The sequence below is a fragment of the Lynx rufus genome, unplaced genomic scaffold (genome assembly GCF_022079265.1).
Source record: "Lynx rufus isolate CCGP_SWC_20201006 ecotype Redwood Valley unplaced genomic scaffold, mLynRuf1.p SCAF_16, whole genome shotgun sequence".
Lineage (NCBI taxonomy): Eukaryota > Metazoa > Chordata > Mammalia > Carnivora > Felidae > Lynx > Lynx rufus.
In genome coordinates, this window is record NW_025814830.1 from 14,123,227 (window position 1) to 14,140,710 (window position 17,484).

Consider the following 17,484-nt stretch of genomic DNA (forward strand, 5'->3'; position numbering starts at 1 on the left):
TCTCCGAAGCTTCCTGATTATGTTAAAGAGGAAGGCTCAATTTCTGTGCTGGCGTTCCTCGACCTCCCTCATACTTGCTAATCTCCTCTTTTATTTATTTTTTAATGTTTATTTATTTATTTTGAGAGAGAGAGAGAAAGCAGGGGAGGGGCAGGGGGGGGGCATCCCAAACAGGCTCCATGCTGTTAGCGCAGAGCCTGATGCAGGGCTGAACCGTGAGATCATGACCCGAGTGGAGATCGAGTTGGGCGCTTAACCGACTGAGCCGCCCTGGTGCCCCGCTGATCTCCTTTCTTAACAAAGGACGAACCGGAGCTGCAGCCAGCTACAATGTAACACCACTGTTTGCTTCTCACCCTGTTTTCTGGTACTATCTGTCTATGGGTAAGCGATCCTGTCTTTCCTCCTACAGAAGCGACATATAATACACTTAAGAAAGTAAGCTGGCTTAAGGAAAAATATCAGTAATAGAGCTAGGATGGAGGGCGGATACATGCCACTGTGAGGGTGGCGTCCCAGGAGGGAAGTGTGGGAGGGAGTCTCTGAGTCAGGGAGTGTGCCGACTCCAGCCCCACGGTCCTGCCCTTGGAAATGGAAGCAGCAGGCTCAGGGGCCGAGGCGTCCATCAGCGATCCTGAGGCCTCAGATTTACTCCAGCTCCCTGCCCCCCCGCCCCCCCCACGAGGCCCCGGGGCAAAATCACAGCCAATTCTATCCAGATGAGAATGAAGGTTTTGACAGGCAAGGGGGGAGGTCTGAGACAGATGATGACAGAAAGTGCTGGCATTAGGGCAGGCCTGGGCTTGGCTCTGGCCCTACCCCACACCCACCCCACACCCACCGCTCCCCTCTGAGCCCCAGATTCTCGGTCTCTACGTGGGGTTACAGTGAGACCAGCTCCCAGGGCTGTGTGAGCCTTGAAGTGCTTAATCCGGCACCGGGCACATAGAAGGCCCTTGACAAACTGAAGTTGCCGTGATGATTATATTGTTATTCCCACTGCCACCATTATGATTATCATTAAACAGAGGTAATGACAACAGGTAGGGCTGCCCGGGACAGACCGGGACCGTGTTTACACGGTGAGAGGATGTTACAAGGTGGGGTGCGGGTGCTGGGGTGGAGAGAGACTGACTGAGAGGCATTGAGAAAGGCGGATGGAAACCGGCCCCTCCTAACTCGGTGATGAGTCCCAGTGATACAAGGCCAGGGACAAGTGGGAGGACCCCGGGCCCTGGGAGCAGAGAGGCGGCCCCGGGTGCTACTAAACCGGGGTGAGAGGGCAAGACGCCCAAACTCTGTGTCCTGAGCCCAGATGTGGGGGGTGGGGGGCCCTCACGCCGACCCCTCCTCCCTTGCAGCCCAGGCCCGGCGGAGACAGGGGTGGGTGGGGCGAGCAGCAGTCCAGGCCTCCCAGGAGGCTGTGAGCTCACACACGTGCCCCCAGTGGGCCAGGTAAACAGGATGGGTGCCTGGGTCAGCTGCTTCCTCCCACTCATTCCCTGGGGGTGGCTGGCCCGCCCAGCTCCCCTGCTCCGCACCCAGCTTTCTCAGCCAAGGGCAGCCCGAGTGCTGAGACGCCCTGGTGACCGCTCTGGGGCTGGCCACTTCCTTCCCCGGCACCCGGGGTCCCCACTGAGGGCAGTCTCACAGCTCCCAGGCCCTCTGCGGGCTGGAAGGTACGGGGGAAGGTGAGGACAGTCACCTTTAGGTGACAGTATGGGCGGGAAGACAGATGGGAGAGACAAAGGCCACCAAAACCAAGGCAGCAAGGCCAAGAAAGGGCACCTGCCTCTCATCCTGGTGCCCCTGACCCGGGCTGGCTTCCACCTAGTGGGTCCTGCCCCACTGGGTTCCTACGCTGGCCTCCCTGGTTGGGTCCTGCCTGTGGTTCCTCTCTCCTAAGTCCCCTCCATCCCACCACCTCTAGGAGACGCCAACCACCTGTCTCCTCGGATGCCCCCATCCCCACCCTGCGCCCCAGATTCCTAAGGTTGGGAAATCGGAACACTTTTGCACCTGCCTCATCCCATGTCTCCCTCCCTCCCTGATTCTTGGGCTCCCTCTCTGTTTCAACACAGATTCTCGGACTCACAATTACAGCTCATTACCCTATCGGTGGCTGGCCCTGAGTCACGAGGGAGGGACACAGGGCTGCCCAGCCCTGCCACCTTCTCCCAAGCTGCAGTATAAGGAGTAGAGGCAGGGAGGAGGACTCTGGGAAGGCAGGGGAGTCTGGGAAAGGAGGGAGAAGGCTGCACACCTAGAGGGAGGGAGAAGTCCGAAGGAAGAAGAGAACAGGGGAGGCCACGCAGCAGGGAGGAGGAGACAGGGCAGAGAGAAATAAACTCGGGTGGGAAGAAGGCAGGAGGGAGAGAAGGAGCGAGGCGGAGATGAGGTTGCAGGGCTCCCTGGCCTGCCTCCTGCTGGCCCTGTGCCTGGGCAGCGGGGGGGCCGGCCCGTTGCCGAAAGAAGGGGAGGGTGCGGGAACAGGTGTCGAGGAGGCCGTGGGACACGGGATGGGAGACGCCATCGGAAAGGGGGTGGGAGATGCCATCAGCCAAGGAGTCGAAGAGGCTGCTGGCGAAGGGACCGGAGGGACCGCCGGCTCTGCAAGCAGGGGGGCCACGAGCCGTGGCGTGGAGGAGGCAGCCCGCGTCCTTGGGAACCCTGGGGGTGAGGCAGGCAGGCAGGCTGAGAACATCATTCGCCGCGGAGGAGATGCGGTTCACGGCTCCTGGCAGGGCGTGCCCGGCGGCAACGGTGCTTGGGTGAGTAGCGGGAAGCTGGGTGTGGAAATGGGAGGCCGTGGGCCCCCGGGTTGAGAGGCTTGGAGTGGGTTGGAAGGGTGACCCATGGGAAGGAAGGTCTCTTACTTGTGGCTGTCTGCGGTGGTTTCCCTCCACGTGATGCGGCCTTCCCCTGCCGCCTTGGGGTCTCCGTCCCCCTGCCTCGGGCTTTGTCCCGCCCTCCCCTGTCACCAGGCGGATGGTCACGCACACTAAGTGTGGGCGCGTTGCTCTTGCAGGGAACCGATGGCCAGCCTCCATCTGGAGGCCATGGCATCTTTGGCTCCCAGGGTGGCTTTGGAGGTCACAGCCAGGGCAACCCTGGAGGCCCGGGGACTCCTTGGGGCCAGGGATACCCCGGAGGTTCAGATGGCAGCTTCGGAACCCACTCTCAGGGAGGCGCCTGGGGCCAAGGAGCCAATGGAGGATCTTTGAACTTGGGGCCCAACGCTCAGGTACGGTAACCACCCCAGCCCTGATGCGCGCCACCTCCCGCCCTTCGAGCCCACGGTCCCCACGCCTCCCTCATCTGTCGGTCAGTCCCCATCAGTCCCCGGCTCAGCCTGCCCCTCTCCGCAGGGGACCGTGGTCCAGCCCGGGTACGGCTCAGTGAGAGGCAGCAGCAACTCACACACAGAGGTGAGGGGACGGGTGTGGGCAAAGCAGAGGGTGTTCGGGTGCCTGGGACAGAAAGGAGGCGAATTGAAGAGGAAAGAAAGAAGGATTGGGGCGGGGTGGGGGGAGCGGACTGAGGTACAAGGCAGCTTGGACAGGGAAGAGACGGGCCGGGCCAGGTGACCAGGAGGAGGGGAGGGGAGTGGGACGGGGCGTGGGGGAGAAACACGTGGGGAAAGGGGCCAAGCCACAGGAAGCGGGAGAGCCCGGCCGCGAGGGCAGGGGCTCTGACTGAGGTCTGGAAACTCTCCCCTGCAGTGCACCAACCCCCCGCCGTCCGGCTCAGGCGGAAGCTCTGGCAACTCCGGGGTAAGGGGACAGGCGACTGGGCGGCTGGGGGCATTTTGCACAGCGGACGATGGAGTCTCTGCTCCCCTGAGACGGTGCCGGGAATGTGCCCGAGCAAGAGGGGGAGGGCGAGGGGGAGGGGAGCAAATGATCCTGATGTTCTCGACTCTGGTTCTCACTCTGGTCTCTTCCCGCCCCTCAGGGAAGCGGTGGCAGCAGTGGCGGCGGCGGTGGCAGCGGCGGTGGCAGCAGTGGCAGCGGCAGTGGCAGCAGCGGTGGCAGCGGCAGTGGCAGCAGCGGTGGCAGCGGCGGTGGCAGCAGTGGCAGCGGCGGTGGCAGCAGCGGTGGCAGCGGCGGTGGCAGCAGCAGTGGCAACGGTGGCAGCAATTATGGGCCCAGCTGGGTGAGTCCTGCTCCCCCTTGAAGGCAGAGGTGCAGCCCGGACCCCGGCGGTCCCTGCGGAGGAGACAGCCTCCAAGGTCTTCCCGAACGCTGGCGTCGCTGTGGCCCCGTCCTGGGCCCCTCGGCCCCTGCACCCCACCTTCCCGGCCCCAGCAGGCGGTGTTCCTTACACACACCCCCTAGGTCCCCACAAGGGGTGCCCTGCCTGCTGCCAGCTCACGGGGCTCCCGTGTCTTCCGTTCCACGCGGGTGGGGTGCTTTCCCTCCCGTCTCACCCACCGCTGTGCCAGTGTCCACTGGGCAGATCTGACAAGAGACGGGGGTGGCAGACGGAAAGAGAGGGGTGGACATGGGAAAAAAGGACACCTGCTTGGGAAGCTCCCCGGGGAACAGGGGCAAGCCTGTCGCACACATGGAGAGAGGACATTTGTGGAGCTGTGGTGTAGATGACACTGATACATACGGGACACGTGGGGCCCCTACAAAAGGGGTGAGGGGCCAGGAGGGGACCACGGGCTCAGCGTGGGCTCTCCCACGGAGGGGTCTGCCGTGGGGAGCACCGTCGGCTTCCTTAGATATCTGGGAAAGGTGTCAGGCCACAAGAGGGAGGTGACTAGGATGAGCCAGGCCACGTTAACTGCTGTAATTTACTGCTCCTTGTACTACCTGCTTCCCCATCTAGGACCGTCCCTTAGAAAATTCTAGGAATTTTGATCAAAGCAGCTACTCAGGCTCCCAGGTAATTACGGATCTAGGGGTCCCTTCCCCTTTCCAGGTTCCAGGAGAGGGGGGGAGGAGGAGAGTCAGGAGGACAGGAGCCCCTGGGTGCCAGGGTCAAGGCTCTTCACTTCTGGCCTGTGGGGTGGGGGAGGGAAGAGGAGACAAGAGCTCGGAATCCCCAAACTGGCCCACATTTCCAAATACACTTGGCCACACGGACCTTTGTGCTCCGAATAACTTCCCTCGGTGACTGGCTAGCTGAAGACGGGAAGAGATGGAGGTTGGGGACAGGGGAGTAAAGAGAAACATAACACCCTGGAAATGATCTGGTTCTGGCTGAGTGCTTCGGAGACCCTGCATGGACTCCTGCTTTCCCTCGTAGGGACACGGTTCTGGCTCTTCCTCGGGTAGCAGTGGCGGCGGAAGCGGTGGTGGAAATAAACCCGAGGTGAGTGTCCGCTGCGCGCACACCTGCACAGATCTCCCTCCTTTCCCCGGATGGGAGGGAAAACGGGGGGTGCCGAGGCCCCTCGCATGACGGGAGAGTTGGGAGAGCGACGGCCAGAGCTGAGAGGGGGTGCGCTGCTGGGGGCGGGTGTGGGCTAGCCTTGGGGGTAACATGCTGCAGTTTGGGGGCTGGGGTTGGTTTCCAGGTGGCAACAGAGAGAAAGCCTTCTCTCTCTCTCTCTCTCTCTCTCTCTCTCCCTTTCTCTCTCTCAGTGTGACAACCCAGGGAATGAAGTCCGCGTGTCTGGAGGATCTGGGGGTCAGGTAAGAGCCAAACTTGGGCCCACTCTTGGGCACAAACTGTGCCCACCCCTGCTCAGCCCCAACTCCGTCTGTGGGGAAGAAACCGAATCTCCAAAATAATAATGAATGGCAAATCCCCACGTGGTGTGCCTCACTTTATACCATGGATGGGGCGGTGAAAAATCACATAGAAACCAGTCCTTTTAGAAACGTCATCATTTCAAATGACCAACACCCACCTGGCCAACAAACAGAGTCCCGTGACCTCTTTGACAGCGTTGGAAACCGTGTGTCGAAAGCGTGCGCTTCCCTCCTGGTTATTCTGGAAATCTGGGCTTTCTGTCAGCACCTGCAGCACTGACAAGAGGAAGTGTTTCGCTAAGGTCCCCACCAATCACCTACGGTTCTTGTGAAAATGCAGGTTCTGAGTCAGCAGGCCTGGGGTGGGGCTGAGATTCTGGTTTCTACCAGGTTCTGGGCAAAGCAGATGGGGCTCGACTGTGGCTGGTGTGAGCGCAGCCGACCAACGGGGAGAAGGCTCCCTGAATAACAGGCTCTTCGGATATTAGAGATACTGACCTCGATGGGTAGACAGGTGTCAGAAAAGCTCCCTCTTTTCTATCTCTAGTATTCTGTCTCTAGTTTTTTATGTAGCAAAGTCTTAAATATGTAGTCAAACATATCAGTCTTTTCTTCTATGGTTTCTGCTCTTGAGAACGCAAAGGCTTTTCTTTTCTTCTAGAACTACTTCTATAATTTCATTGTTTCTATTTAACTCTTTAATCCATCTGGACTTGACTTTGCTGTATACAATCTAGTCCAGTTCCTCAGATCAGCTGGACTTAACCCACACTTTGGATCAGAGCTGTGTGCTCTCTTATGAGGGGAAAATCAGAGAAAAACAGAAGGGAGGGAACCAGTGAGATGTAACTGTCCCGCTTACACCCCCCGAATACTGAACTGGTGTTCCCAGCTGTGTGCACTGAATTATTTCTACCACTGATGTAAAAATGCTGCTTGCAAATACCTTCATATTTTGGGAGAGCTTCTGTGGTGGTTGTACCTTTTTTTTTTTTAAGTCTATTTATTTATTTTGAGGGAGAAAGTGTGAGTGGGGGAGGGGAGAGAGACGCAGAGCATAGGTGGGGGAAGGGCAGAGAGCGAGGGAGACACAGAATCTGAAGCGGGCTCCGGGCTCTGAGCTGTCAGCACAGGGCCCGATGAGGGGCTCGAACCCGTGAACCATGAGATCATGGCCTGAACTGAAGTCGGATGCTTAACCGACTGAGCCACCCAGGCGCCTAGGGAGCTCTACTTGGTTAAACGGGCTCATCTGTGCTGGGCACTGCTTTCTTTATGGCACATGAATATCTACCAGTACAGGTCCTCCCTTGCTGCCTGTCTTTTCCAGTGTTTTCTCACCTATTCTTAGACACTTTACTCTCCCAGATGAATTCCAAGAATATTTTGACATGTTCCAAAAGAGAATCCCATGAGCGTTTATAGAAGAATTGTATTAAATCGGCACCAACATTTGCAGGGATGGACCCAAGATCTAAAACAATGACCTGTGTTTCGTGTCTCATCCTTCAGGGCTTCCAAGGAGGACAGGGAGGGCCCGGCAGCTCTGGTGACATCAGGGTAAGGAGATGACAGGCCTTGAGAGTAGAGACTGGTGGCAAGAGAACGGGATGGTGATCACCTCTGCAGTAGTGATACCAACAGGGCAGATAGTCTCACGTCGCAGCCCAGTCTTGGCCTTGGCCCTGGGAATTCATCTTAGTCCCGAGGAGTGGGGGTCTGGAGGCAACTACCTCTCACTCAGGAGGAGACAAGCCAGGCCACTTCCGGGCCTCCTCGGCTCCCACTGACTCTCCAGCTAGTGTCACCCTTCTGACCAAAGCAAAACATCAGCCCAGACTGGGCCCTGCAGTTTGAATCACTTTAGTCCAACGGTCTGGCTGGCTTCCACCTCAAAACCAGAGGATAATTCAGATACTTTGATGGCAAGGACCCTTCCTGGTGGATTTTGGGCAGTTTGCAGACATGAACAGAAAGAGGTGGTTATGTCACCTGTAAGTATTGTAAGTGTGCAATAGCCCGGTCGACAAGAAGTTGAGGCAAGATTTTCCAGGGAAGACGGAGCTGCCCGGGGAGAAGAGCCTCTCTGGGGGTCCCGGGAAATCTCCAGTCCCCTGATTCAGGAGACCCTTGCCCACATTCTGCTCTCCTGCCCTCTCGTCCGCATCTTCCCTGCTTCCCCACCGACTCTTGTCCATTTTCTGTCTCCCCAGGAAATAAGCAAAGAAGGCAGTCACCTCGTTGGGGGCTCCCAAGGCAATTATCAGGTGAGCAGGGACAGCTTTCCGAGAAGGGATGGTGGGGGGTGGGGACAGAGTGCTAAGGGACCGGGAAAAGAAATAGAAGCATCAGTGTCTTCTCGCTGCTACTCTGAGTCTGTGGCGGGTAACTGTCAGGAGACCAGATGGGGGTCTGGGATCCCTGTCTCCTCCATTCATTCATTCTCTCCTTCCTTCGAATGGCCGTCAGAGCCACGTTATCACTGTGAAGGGAAGGATAGCCGGAAGTAACAGAGGGGTCAAGGGGCTGTATTTGGGAACCATACTTAAGAAGGCAGTGTTGACAAGTGGAAAGGCAGTGAATTTTGAGGAAGTAGTTGGGGGTTCAAATGACAGCTGTATCACCTGTCATCTGTGCGTCTTCAGACCGGTCAGTTGACCTCTCTGAGCCTGGGCCTCCTCTTGGGTCAAATGGGGCCAGCAAAGCGAGCAAACTTGCTCACCCCCCCCCCCCCCCACCTGAGTTACTGAAGAACTTTCTGCGACCACTAAGGTGGTTCAGAACCTGGACCCTGGAGGCCAACAAGGAGACAGATCCTGAGGCAAGCTGCCGACGGCTCTGACTTCAGTTTCCTTATCTGTACAGTGGAGACATCTCCACGCAGGAACGCGGCAGGTTAAGGCACCGTGCTAGGCGCCTGGTGGATCACACGTCACATACCAGCAGTGTTTTGGGGGCAGGCTATGCGGGGGTGGGGGTGGGGGTGGCGGGCAGAGTCAGAGTATGAATATGATTCAAGGGGCTGGGCAGGGTTATTCTAGGAAGTGGCAAATAGACCAGGAAGGGGGGCTTCCTAGCTGCTGTGTGAAAAAGAAGAGAAGGTGGCTTTACAGAGAGTACACAGAGCTTGAGCCAAGGCAGAGGTGGTGAGCCAGGAGCAGGTGGCCAGGTGGCACGCGTGACCGGAGGCACAGGCTTTGAAAATCAGTCCCCCTTCCTACCCAGTGGCAAGGGTCCGGTGGTGAAGCTGTCAGTGGGATCAATACCTTGGTGAGTGGAGGCATCACCCCACCTTGGGTCCGGACCGTGGTGTCAGGCAACCCACGGGTCCCCTCCTGAGCCCCAGAGCGCCTGCCCCTGCCTCTGGCTCACAAGCCGGCTTCCCACTCTCATCCCATTTCTCCCCGATGCCTTAGAACTCTCAGACATCTCCTGGGCTCTTCAACTTCGACACTTTCTGGAAGGTGAGTTCGGCCAGGTGGCTCTGCTCACTCTGTTGGCAAGGCAAACCCCTGTCCCTCTGCCCCGCAGGCTGAGGTCCTCTTTCCATAACCAACCGCCCGTCAGTGGTGGACCTTGACCTCTCCTGCCCCGAGGCCCTGAGCCAATTGCATTATGACCCAATTTGCCATTTTCCTTTTTTTTTTTTTCCCTCTGCAGAATTTTAAATCCAAGCTGGGTTTCATTAACTGGGATGCCATAAACAAGGTAAGGGCTGGAAGGCTATGCCATTCCGATCCCCAGGGGAGAGGGGACTGGAGAAGAGGTGTGGGGACCTGGGGAGATGATGGTGGCCACTAAGAGGGCGTTTTGTCCAGTGCTTAAAAAGAGGGACAGGAATGACGAGGAAGGACAGAGGGGTGGGCTGGGAGTCGGGGATGAGGGAGTGCCTCTTTCGGGTCTCAAGCAGAGGGAAGCTTGAGCTTCTCTGAAGCTCAGTTTCCCCTTCGAGACCTGGAAGGTTAAGGGGAGCGAGAAGAGGCCTAGTCCTCGGGAAACCGGAGAGGCCGCAGAGGCCGGGTAGGCGGCGGACTGCACCTTAGTCGGGAGGACCGAGAGGGAGGACCGCCGGCTGAGAGAGGAGGGAGTGTGTACCAGGTGCCTGCTAGGGGCCGGGCGTGCTGGGCTCCGGGCCCGCGTGATCTTAGGAGGCGCTTGGGGCCCCGAACCCCCTTCTGCTTCCTCCCTGCCCACGCCTTCCACGTTCAGGGGACCCCCTGGCAGGTTGATTTGACACCCGAATAGCAGAGGCAGATAAACAACCCACACAAATACCAAAGGCAGAATTTGCAAATGACGGTTGAGCCGGTGTGCTTTGATCCACTCTTTTTTTTTAAAATTAAATGTTTATTTATTTCGAGAGAGAGAGAGAGAGAGAGAGAGCGCTCGCGTGCGCACCCGTGAGAGCGTGAGCGGGGCAAGAGCAGAGAGAGAGGGAGAGGGAGAATCCCAAGCAGGCTCCACACTCAGCATGGAGCCCAATGTGGGGCTGGATCTCACCAACCATGAGATCATGACCTGAGCCAAAATCAAGAGTCGGACGCTTAGCCGACTGAGCCACCCAGGTGCCCGGTGATCTATTCTTTTTTTTTTTTTTTTAAAAGCATTATGAACTAGTTGCCAAAGTTTAAAAACTGAGAGATTTTACAAAATGACTTGGAATTCCGGCTTCTCTTGAAAAATGTGGCAACGCGGGGCCCCTCTTTCCTCGAGCTCCCAGAGACAAGAGCTGAGTGGCCACTGCTTCTTGTGGGGGGTGGGGGTGGGAGGGGCTTGTTCTCCAGCAGCCACAGGACCCTGCCTGTCACAGTCTCTGAGTTCTCGACCTGTAACACAACAGAAACAAGGCGAGGGCCCCTAACCTCTAAAACTGGCAGGGGAACCGAGGTGGCGGGTGGCGGTAGGCAGGGAGGCGAGGACAGAGCCCCGCCCTCAGCAAGTCCAAGTCTGCCCCCTGGGGAATAAGGTGGGACAGTGAAAGATACAGGAGGCAGAAGGTCCCAGCGGCAGCGCGGTTCTGGTTTGGATGAACCGCAGGAGCAAATGGACTGTTTCTGTTTTATAGAGAAACAGCCCCCCCCCCCAACCCCCAACCCCTCTCACGGGGAACTTAGGCCCAGAGGCACATGCTCATACTTCCCCGGGTCCTGGAAGGCAGTCGACATTCTGGCACATCTAGGGGGCCGGTAAAAGGAGAGCGCTCACAGTTAGGCAGGATCCATCTGGGGCGGCTTCCCCAGGAGCAGGTCTGGGAAGAAGGGCAGGACAGAGCTGGGCAGAGAAGAGAACAGAGAGCCCATCTCCTTCACAAGGAGGGCCAGACTGACCAGTGACGACAAGGAGAATGTACGGAACAGTTCTTGGCACGTAGGAGGTTTTCAAGCCCAACTGGAATGTCCAGATTTGACTGGATGACGGCCGTGGGCAAAAAGGTCCCTGCGGATTTCAGCAGCGGAGGCCCGATCCACCCCTGACTTGGCCCACCACGGCCTGATTCCTATTCCCTGAGCTCCCTCTTAGAACTTATTTCTCTGCCCAGGACCAGAGGAGCTTTCGCACCCCGTGACCTCCAGACAAGGAGCTACCAGATGGATGGGAGCCCCCCCCTCCTATCCCTTCTTAAAACATCGCTATCCCACCGTTAATCTCAACCCTTACCCTTGAAATAAACCTTAGCTGCCCCACACTCCTGGTCTCTGCTCCTTTCTTACGTCTCCACTGTTGTTCCCCAGGGTGCGGGAGGGGGGTGTCTGGAAGGATCGAAGTGCAGCTCTCAGCTTTGGGAAATGGGCTGGAGGCGGAAGGGAAGGTAAAAAGGCGGGAAGTTCTGGGGACAGGTCCTGGTCCTGAGGTCCTGAGTTCTGGCAGAGGCTGGGGGAACAGGGATAGTCAAGAGCATGCCGGATGCGCCTGGGGAGGGGAGCTGGTTAGTGGCGCCCGAGAGCTAGCCTTTCTCTCCCTCTGCTTCCAAAAGCCATTTTCTGGTGTCCCTGAAGACACCCGGCTTCCCTCAAACCTTAGTCACCATGAAATTCTGAAGACCGAGCAACGGTGGTAGCGGGAACAGGAGCCTAGGTGAGCAGGGGGCCGGGCTCCGTGCTAACCTGCACCCCGCCTTTCCTCTACAGGGCCAAGTCCCGTCCCCCAGCACGCGGGCCCTCCTCTACTTCAGCCGGCTCTGGGAGGTAGGAGTCCTCTCACTTTTCAAAGAACTAGGGATCCTGGTCATCTGTCCCCGTCGCCACCTCCCTCCAGCTCCAGCCCACTGTCACAAAATTCACCCTCTTTTCACTTTTGAGATCTCAAACTCCCCTGTGCTTATTTTCATCTAACCCCCGAACCACACCCAGGCTCCAAAACCCATTCCTGCACATCAGCCCCCAACTTCCCACCAAGCTGCAGCACTCCGGGCTGAGGCCCACTCACCTCTTCTCCTCCCTGCAGGATTTCAAACACAACACCCCTTTCCTGAACTGGAAAGCAATTATCGAGGTAAGGGTGGCAGAACCTTTGGGGCCGGGTGCTCAGCTCTGGGGACGCGGGATCTAGGCCCTGGGCAGTGACGTGTAGACTCGGTCCCTGTTGTTCACCCTCCCTGCTGACGGAGGGTGCCTCCCTCCCTTCCCACTCTCCTCCCTTTCTGCAACGCTGAGTGGGGGTGGATTGGGAGGGAGAAGCTGTGAGTCACTGGAGAAGGAGTAGGGTGGGCGGTCCTCCCGCCGATAAAAGCTGAAGCCCAGGGCTGGGGCCTCCACAGGCCCAGGAACATGAAGCCAGCCACTGTCTCTGCTCTGCTGCTTTTCCTGCTGGGTGTGGCCTGGCTCAGGGGGAGCCACAGCTGGGTGGGTACTGCAGGGTGAGCAGGTGGCGGGGACACGAGGTGGGGAAGAGGCAGGGGCCTGGAGCTGGGGTCAACTCTCTTCACTGGAAAGGGGGCTTTAGGGAGGAAAGCTGAAAGAAAACAGGCGGCACAGGGGGAGAAGGTCAGGTCATGGTCAAGTGCAAGCAGGTGCAGTGGGTCTGAATATCTGGGTTCTGGGAAGGATGGGCAGGACCTCTGGGTCCTGCAGGAGGCCATACCTTGATTCTGTATGGCCGAGAGCCTTTGGGCACTGAGGCAAAGGTGCACTCACTCATGCATGTGAGGCTGGGCAGACGGGGCCATGTGAGGGGGGAGGTCAAAGCCCTTCTGCTGTGTACAGCCATGCGCTCAGGGATGGCCAGTGTGCCATGCCATTTGATGGAAATCTGAATTTTATTTTAATTTATTTCTATTTTTTTTTTATTTTTATTTTAGAGAGAGAGAGTGAGAGCAGGGCAGAGGAAGAGAAGAGCATGAGCAGGGCAGAGGGGCAGAGAGAGAGAGAGAGAGAGAGATCCTTAGGCTCCATGCTCAACACAGAGCCCAACGAGGGGCTCAATCCCACGACCCTGGGATCATGACCTGAGCCACAATCAGGGGTCTGACACTCAACTGACTGAGCCACCCAGGCGTCCCGGAAATCTGATTGCTAGTTGTTCGCAATTAATTTAATTTAAAAATGCAGACCAAGCAAAAACTTACTGGAGGCCTGTGGTCAAGCAGTTTGTGACCTCAATGTTGGGGCTAAGAGTGGGGCTAAAAATCAAGGGGAGTCAGGTGAGAGGAGGAACATCCTAACCCTGTGTGGGGGCAGGTGAGAGTGGGGGCTCCAGGTGGAGAAGGGATGGTCACAGAAACCGATCTCCTCTCCTCCCGCTGAGAATTCTCCTCTCGCCTTGACTGTGGAGGGGAGACGGCCGCGCACCTGTGCCTCACCAGGCTTCACGGGCTTCCTTGTGTTTCTCCCCTTTCTCTCTGGCCCAGAGCTAATCTAATCACCCCGCTTTGCCTCCATGTGCTGAGGGTAAGAGCCCGATCTTCCAGGAGCCCTGTGGGAACAGCGTTTGTGAACAGGGATTGCGGGGCCCAAGGAAGGAGCAGGGCTTGGTTTTGGCAGAACGTGGGCTGGGCTGAGGTGCGCGCCTGCCCCAAGGAAGCCTGTGTGGGCACCGCTCGTTTGCCATCAGTCCCGCTCAGTCCCGGGCCAGTCTGCCTCAGCCCCAGCTGCACGGTGGGGGTGGTGTTGCCTCGCTCCCCCACACTCGGTGTGGAAACCTGTCCTGTATCTATCGGGGCCATCAGTTTCCTCCGGGCTCCCTGCCTTCTCTGTAGGTAGCGCTGATCACGGACCATGGACAGGGGTGCGGTGGGGTGGGCGGGGGTGGGTGCTCCGGCACGAGGGCCGAGCCTGGGCAGCAGGCTCGACTCTGGCAGGGCCGGAAGGACCGTGGACGAGGACACCCTAACTGTGGCTCCCTCTCCCTTCCAGGGCGCCGATGCGTCATCGCTCCAGAAGAGGTCGGGCGGCGCCGGTCAGGTGAGTCCGCCCTTTTACCTGCCTTCGACGGCCCTTGGTCCCTCTCGGTCTTGTTCTCAGCGCTGGCCAATCTGAAACCCTCTCTCCTTCACACCCCCATTCTGTCGTTTTTTCAGTCTGGCACAGGATGGCAAGAGGTGGCGGCCGTAACTTCTAAGGTAAGACATCCGTCACTGGACCGCCGGGTTCAGGCCTTGGTGTCCTGCCCTCATCTCCTAAGCGACACTTGAGGAGCTGGGAGAGGTACCGGGAAGGAGGAGGCAGGGCCATTCGGGAGACCACCGCAAAGTGAGGTGAGGCTGCGGGCTCTGGCTGGCCCGAGGAGATTCTATAGGAAAGAACGCATGACACAAGGAGGCAGGGTCTCGGGGACAGCTCTGGCCCAGGCAGGGAGGTGGGGTGTTTATTCCACAGCAAAATGCCCTCCCCCCTCTCTCGCCCCCCGCCCCCGCCCTCCTCCCCACTCTCTGGTTTTCTTTCCGCAGCACAACTATAACCAGCAGGCACACCCTACTCCTTCTGGTGGGCAGTACTCAGCCAAGATCCCCTCTAAGGTAAGGCTCCCAAGTGCCCCGTTTCCTCACTGGGGTGGCTGCCAGGTTTAGCTGAGGCCGAATCCTGTTTGTTTTGAAAGTCTTGTCTGCGAGGAGACTCGGGCTCCCTGAGAGCACTTTGGAAGCCATGGGTGCGAAGAACACAGAATCTTCCACGGAACATTCGGTGTTCTTCACACACACCCCCTTGGAAAAGGTTACAAGGTAGCAGTGGCTGCATTGCAGGCGGAGGAGAAAACTGGGAATGAATAGCCTCTCAAAGAGGGATATAAAAGTCACATGACACACAGGAAAAGGAGCAGCCTTTGCTTTTTTTTTTTTTTTAACGTTTGTTTATTTTTGAGAGAGAGAGAGAGAGAGAGAGTGTGTGAGCGGGGGAGGGGCAGAGAGGGAGGGAGACACAGAATCCAAAGCAGGCTCCAGGCTCCAAGCTGTCAGCACAGAGCCCGATGCGGGGCTCGAACCCACAGACCGTGAGATCATGACCTGAGCCGAAGTCGGAGGCTTAATTGACTGAGCCTCCCAGGCGCCCCAGCAGCCTTTGCTTTTAGTGTCTGTTTCCTCCACCTCTTTAACTGCTGATTTCGTGGAGGGTGGGGGGAGAGGAAGGCACACCAGCACTTGGGCGGGGGGCTTGCCCAGAAACCTTTGGCTGGTGGGAAAATTAATGCTTCATTCCACAAAACAAGTAATAGGAAACAAACACACAAATAAACCCTGAGAAGGGGCCCCTGGGTGGCTCAGTCTGTTAAGCGCCTGACTTGGTTTCAGCTCAGGTCATGATCTCCGTTTGTGAGTTCGAGCCCCACCTCGGGCTCTGTGCTGACAGTGCGGAGCCTACTTGGGATTCTCTCGCGCACTCTCTCTCTCTCAAAATAGATAAATAAACTTAAAAAAAATAACAAAAAAACAACCCTGAGAATTTTGTTTCATTCAGTTACAAGGAAAGCCATCTTACAGACTCGGTAAATGAATGTGCTAAGTACTAATTAGGCTGGTGAAAAAAAACAGGCCCTATTCCCCTCCATCTCTCAGAACCAGGAAGCCCCTGCCCTCAGGGCCGGGACTTCTACTGAGAGATCAGAAGTCACCTACTGACTGGAAGCAGGTGACAGAGCAGCCGGCCCTGCCCGTGGGTGCCCACTCGCCAATTTCTACCCGCCCAGCGGCAGGGGGCACCCACCTTTCAGTCTGCCTGGCCAGCGTGTGCTCATCTTGGGTCAGATGTGCGCTGGCTGATGAGTCCGCTTTGAAAAAAAAGTCCGTGGGCTGAACGTCCACAGTCAGACCCAAGGACCTTTGCCAAGATCTTGGTCTGAGCCCTCCCCTGCCCTGGGGTCCCTCCTGAGCCCTGAGGCCGAGGCCGAGGACACGGAGGGCCCTGTGGCGCCCCCATCATCTCCTCTGATCTTCTCTTTACAGGGGGTAGCCACGCCTTCTTCCTCGGTGAGTACCAGGGCGGGGAAAACGTGGCTCTTGAGACAAAGGGTCTGAGGCCAGAGGGTGTGCAGGAGACAGGGTGACGTCCACTCAGACGTTCTCCTTGTCCCGCAGGCTTCCCGGGTGCAGCCTGGCCTGCTGCGGTGGGTGAAGTTCTGGTAGGTGAGTATCCGAGCGAGCCGCACAAGCCACGGTCACCCCGGGGGTGCACTGAGGTCCCGGCATCTGCTTTGTTTTGCGTGGAAGCTCCACGGGCACTGAGGAGGAGCCCCTCGTGTGGCCTGTGGAGGAAGACTCATAAGGAAACGACAGAGGACACTCGGGAGCACCCTCTGAGTGCCGAGTGCGGGCCTGACAGGAGGAGAGGTTGAGGAAGGGTCTGGGGTGACGGGTGCGGAGGAAGTGAGTCGCCAGGGCGGAGGTGGTACGAGATGACCTGGGCAGAACCACAAATCTGTTTCAGGGAGGAGCAAGAGCGAGGGGACCCGCAGGCGAGACAGGTGGGACGCCGCGAGATTTCGGGAGCACCGAGACTGGATGAAGGGACACCTGGTTTCAGCAGATTCCAGAGTAGCCACGGGCTACCGTTTGCTCTTTTCTTTTTTAGAAGATTATTTCCAGTCATGACCGAGGCCCGGAAAAACGTCAGTCTTCGAGGAGCCCGACCGGGCTGCGTCCCGAGCTCTCCCCTCCCTGTGTCAGGCTTGGTCTAGGTGCTGACACCTGTTTTTTCCAGGTTGGGGACCAAGTCTGTCTGTCCCTTGTATCTTGCAACCGCACTGTGGGGTCTCCGTGACCAGCAACTTCATCAGATAAACCCGCCACTTTTCTTCACCTACTCCGTTTTGTGACCTTAAGTCGGTGTGACAGTTCTTCAGAAGAAGCTTCTTCTCCTCCTGAGTTTCTTTATGGAAATAAAACCCGAATCTTGTTTCCCTAAGATTTCTCACACTGTGTTCTTTAATGTTGTGCTGGTGGCCGGGACCAGGGAGGATGGAAGTGATTTAGGGGTAGATAACGTGGCTTCCCGCCGACAGTGGCATACCAAATGGAGGGGTGGGGTGGGGCTACTGACAAGCAGTAGCTAGCTGATACCACCGTGCCTCAGTTTCCCCATCTGTAAAAAATCATCTTTGCCCAGTCTGCGTCTGAATGCTGTGCCCTTGAAGGTGAGGAACTCACAGGTGTTTTGCTAGCCTGAAAAGGCAACACGGAAGCGATTCACATCAGGAGGTCGGGGTAAAGAGCCTTTCAAGAGAGGAGGCCAGTCCCAGAGGGTCAGGAAGGGGGCAAGAATAGGGCCCAGGGGCCTAGCAGAGCATATGCCTCGTAAACACAAGGCCTTGTCTGCCTTGTAAACACACTGAGGTGTGGATGAGGTCGTGT

The 17,484-nt window shown here is 57.5% G+C and overlaps 1 protein-coding gene across 1 annotated transcript; it reads left to right on the forward strand.

Moving 5' to 3' along the window:
* The first annotated feature begins 2,314 nt into the window (after positions 1-2,314).
* DMKN (dermokine) lies at positions 2,315-17,030 on the forward strand. Its single transcript, XM_047078243.1, has 22 exons — positions 2,315-2,771; positions 3,029-3,244; positions 3,369-3,428; positions 3,723-3,773; positions 3,955-4,155; positions 4,837-4,893; positions 5,257-5,322; positions 5,595-5,645; positions 7,218-7,265; positions 7,919-7,972; positions 8,931-8,975; positions 9,122-9,169; positions 9,366-9,413; positions 11,834-11,890; positions 12,150-12,197; positions 14,057-14,104; positions 14,221-14,262; positions 14,590-14,658; positions 16,081-16,104; positions 16,213-16,260; positions 16,562-16,598; positions 16,706-17,030. The coding sequence occupies exons 1-20, from the start codon at positions 2,394-2,396 to the stop codon at positions 16,258-16,260; spliced, it is 1,659 nt and encodes a 552-aa protein (XP_046934199.1). The 5' UTR covers positions 2,315-2,393; the 3' UTR covers positions 16,562-16,598; positions 16,706-17,030.
* Positions 17,031-17,484: the final 454 nt, after the last annotated feature.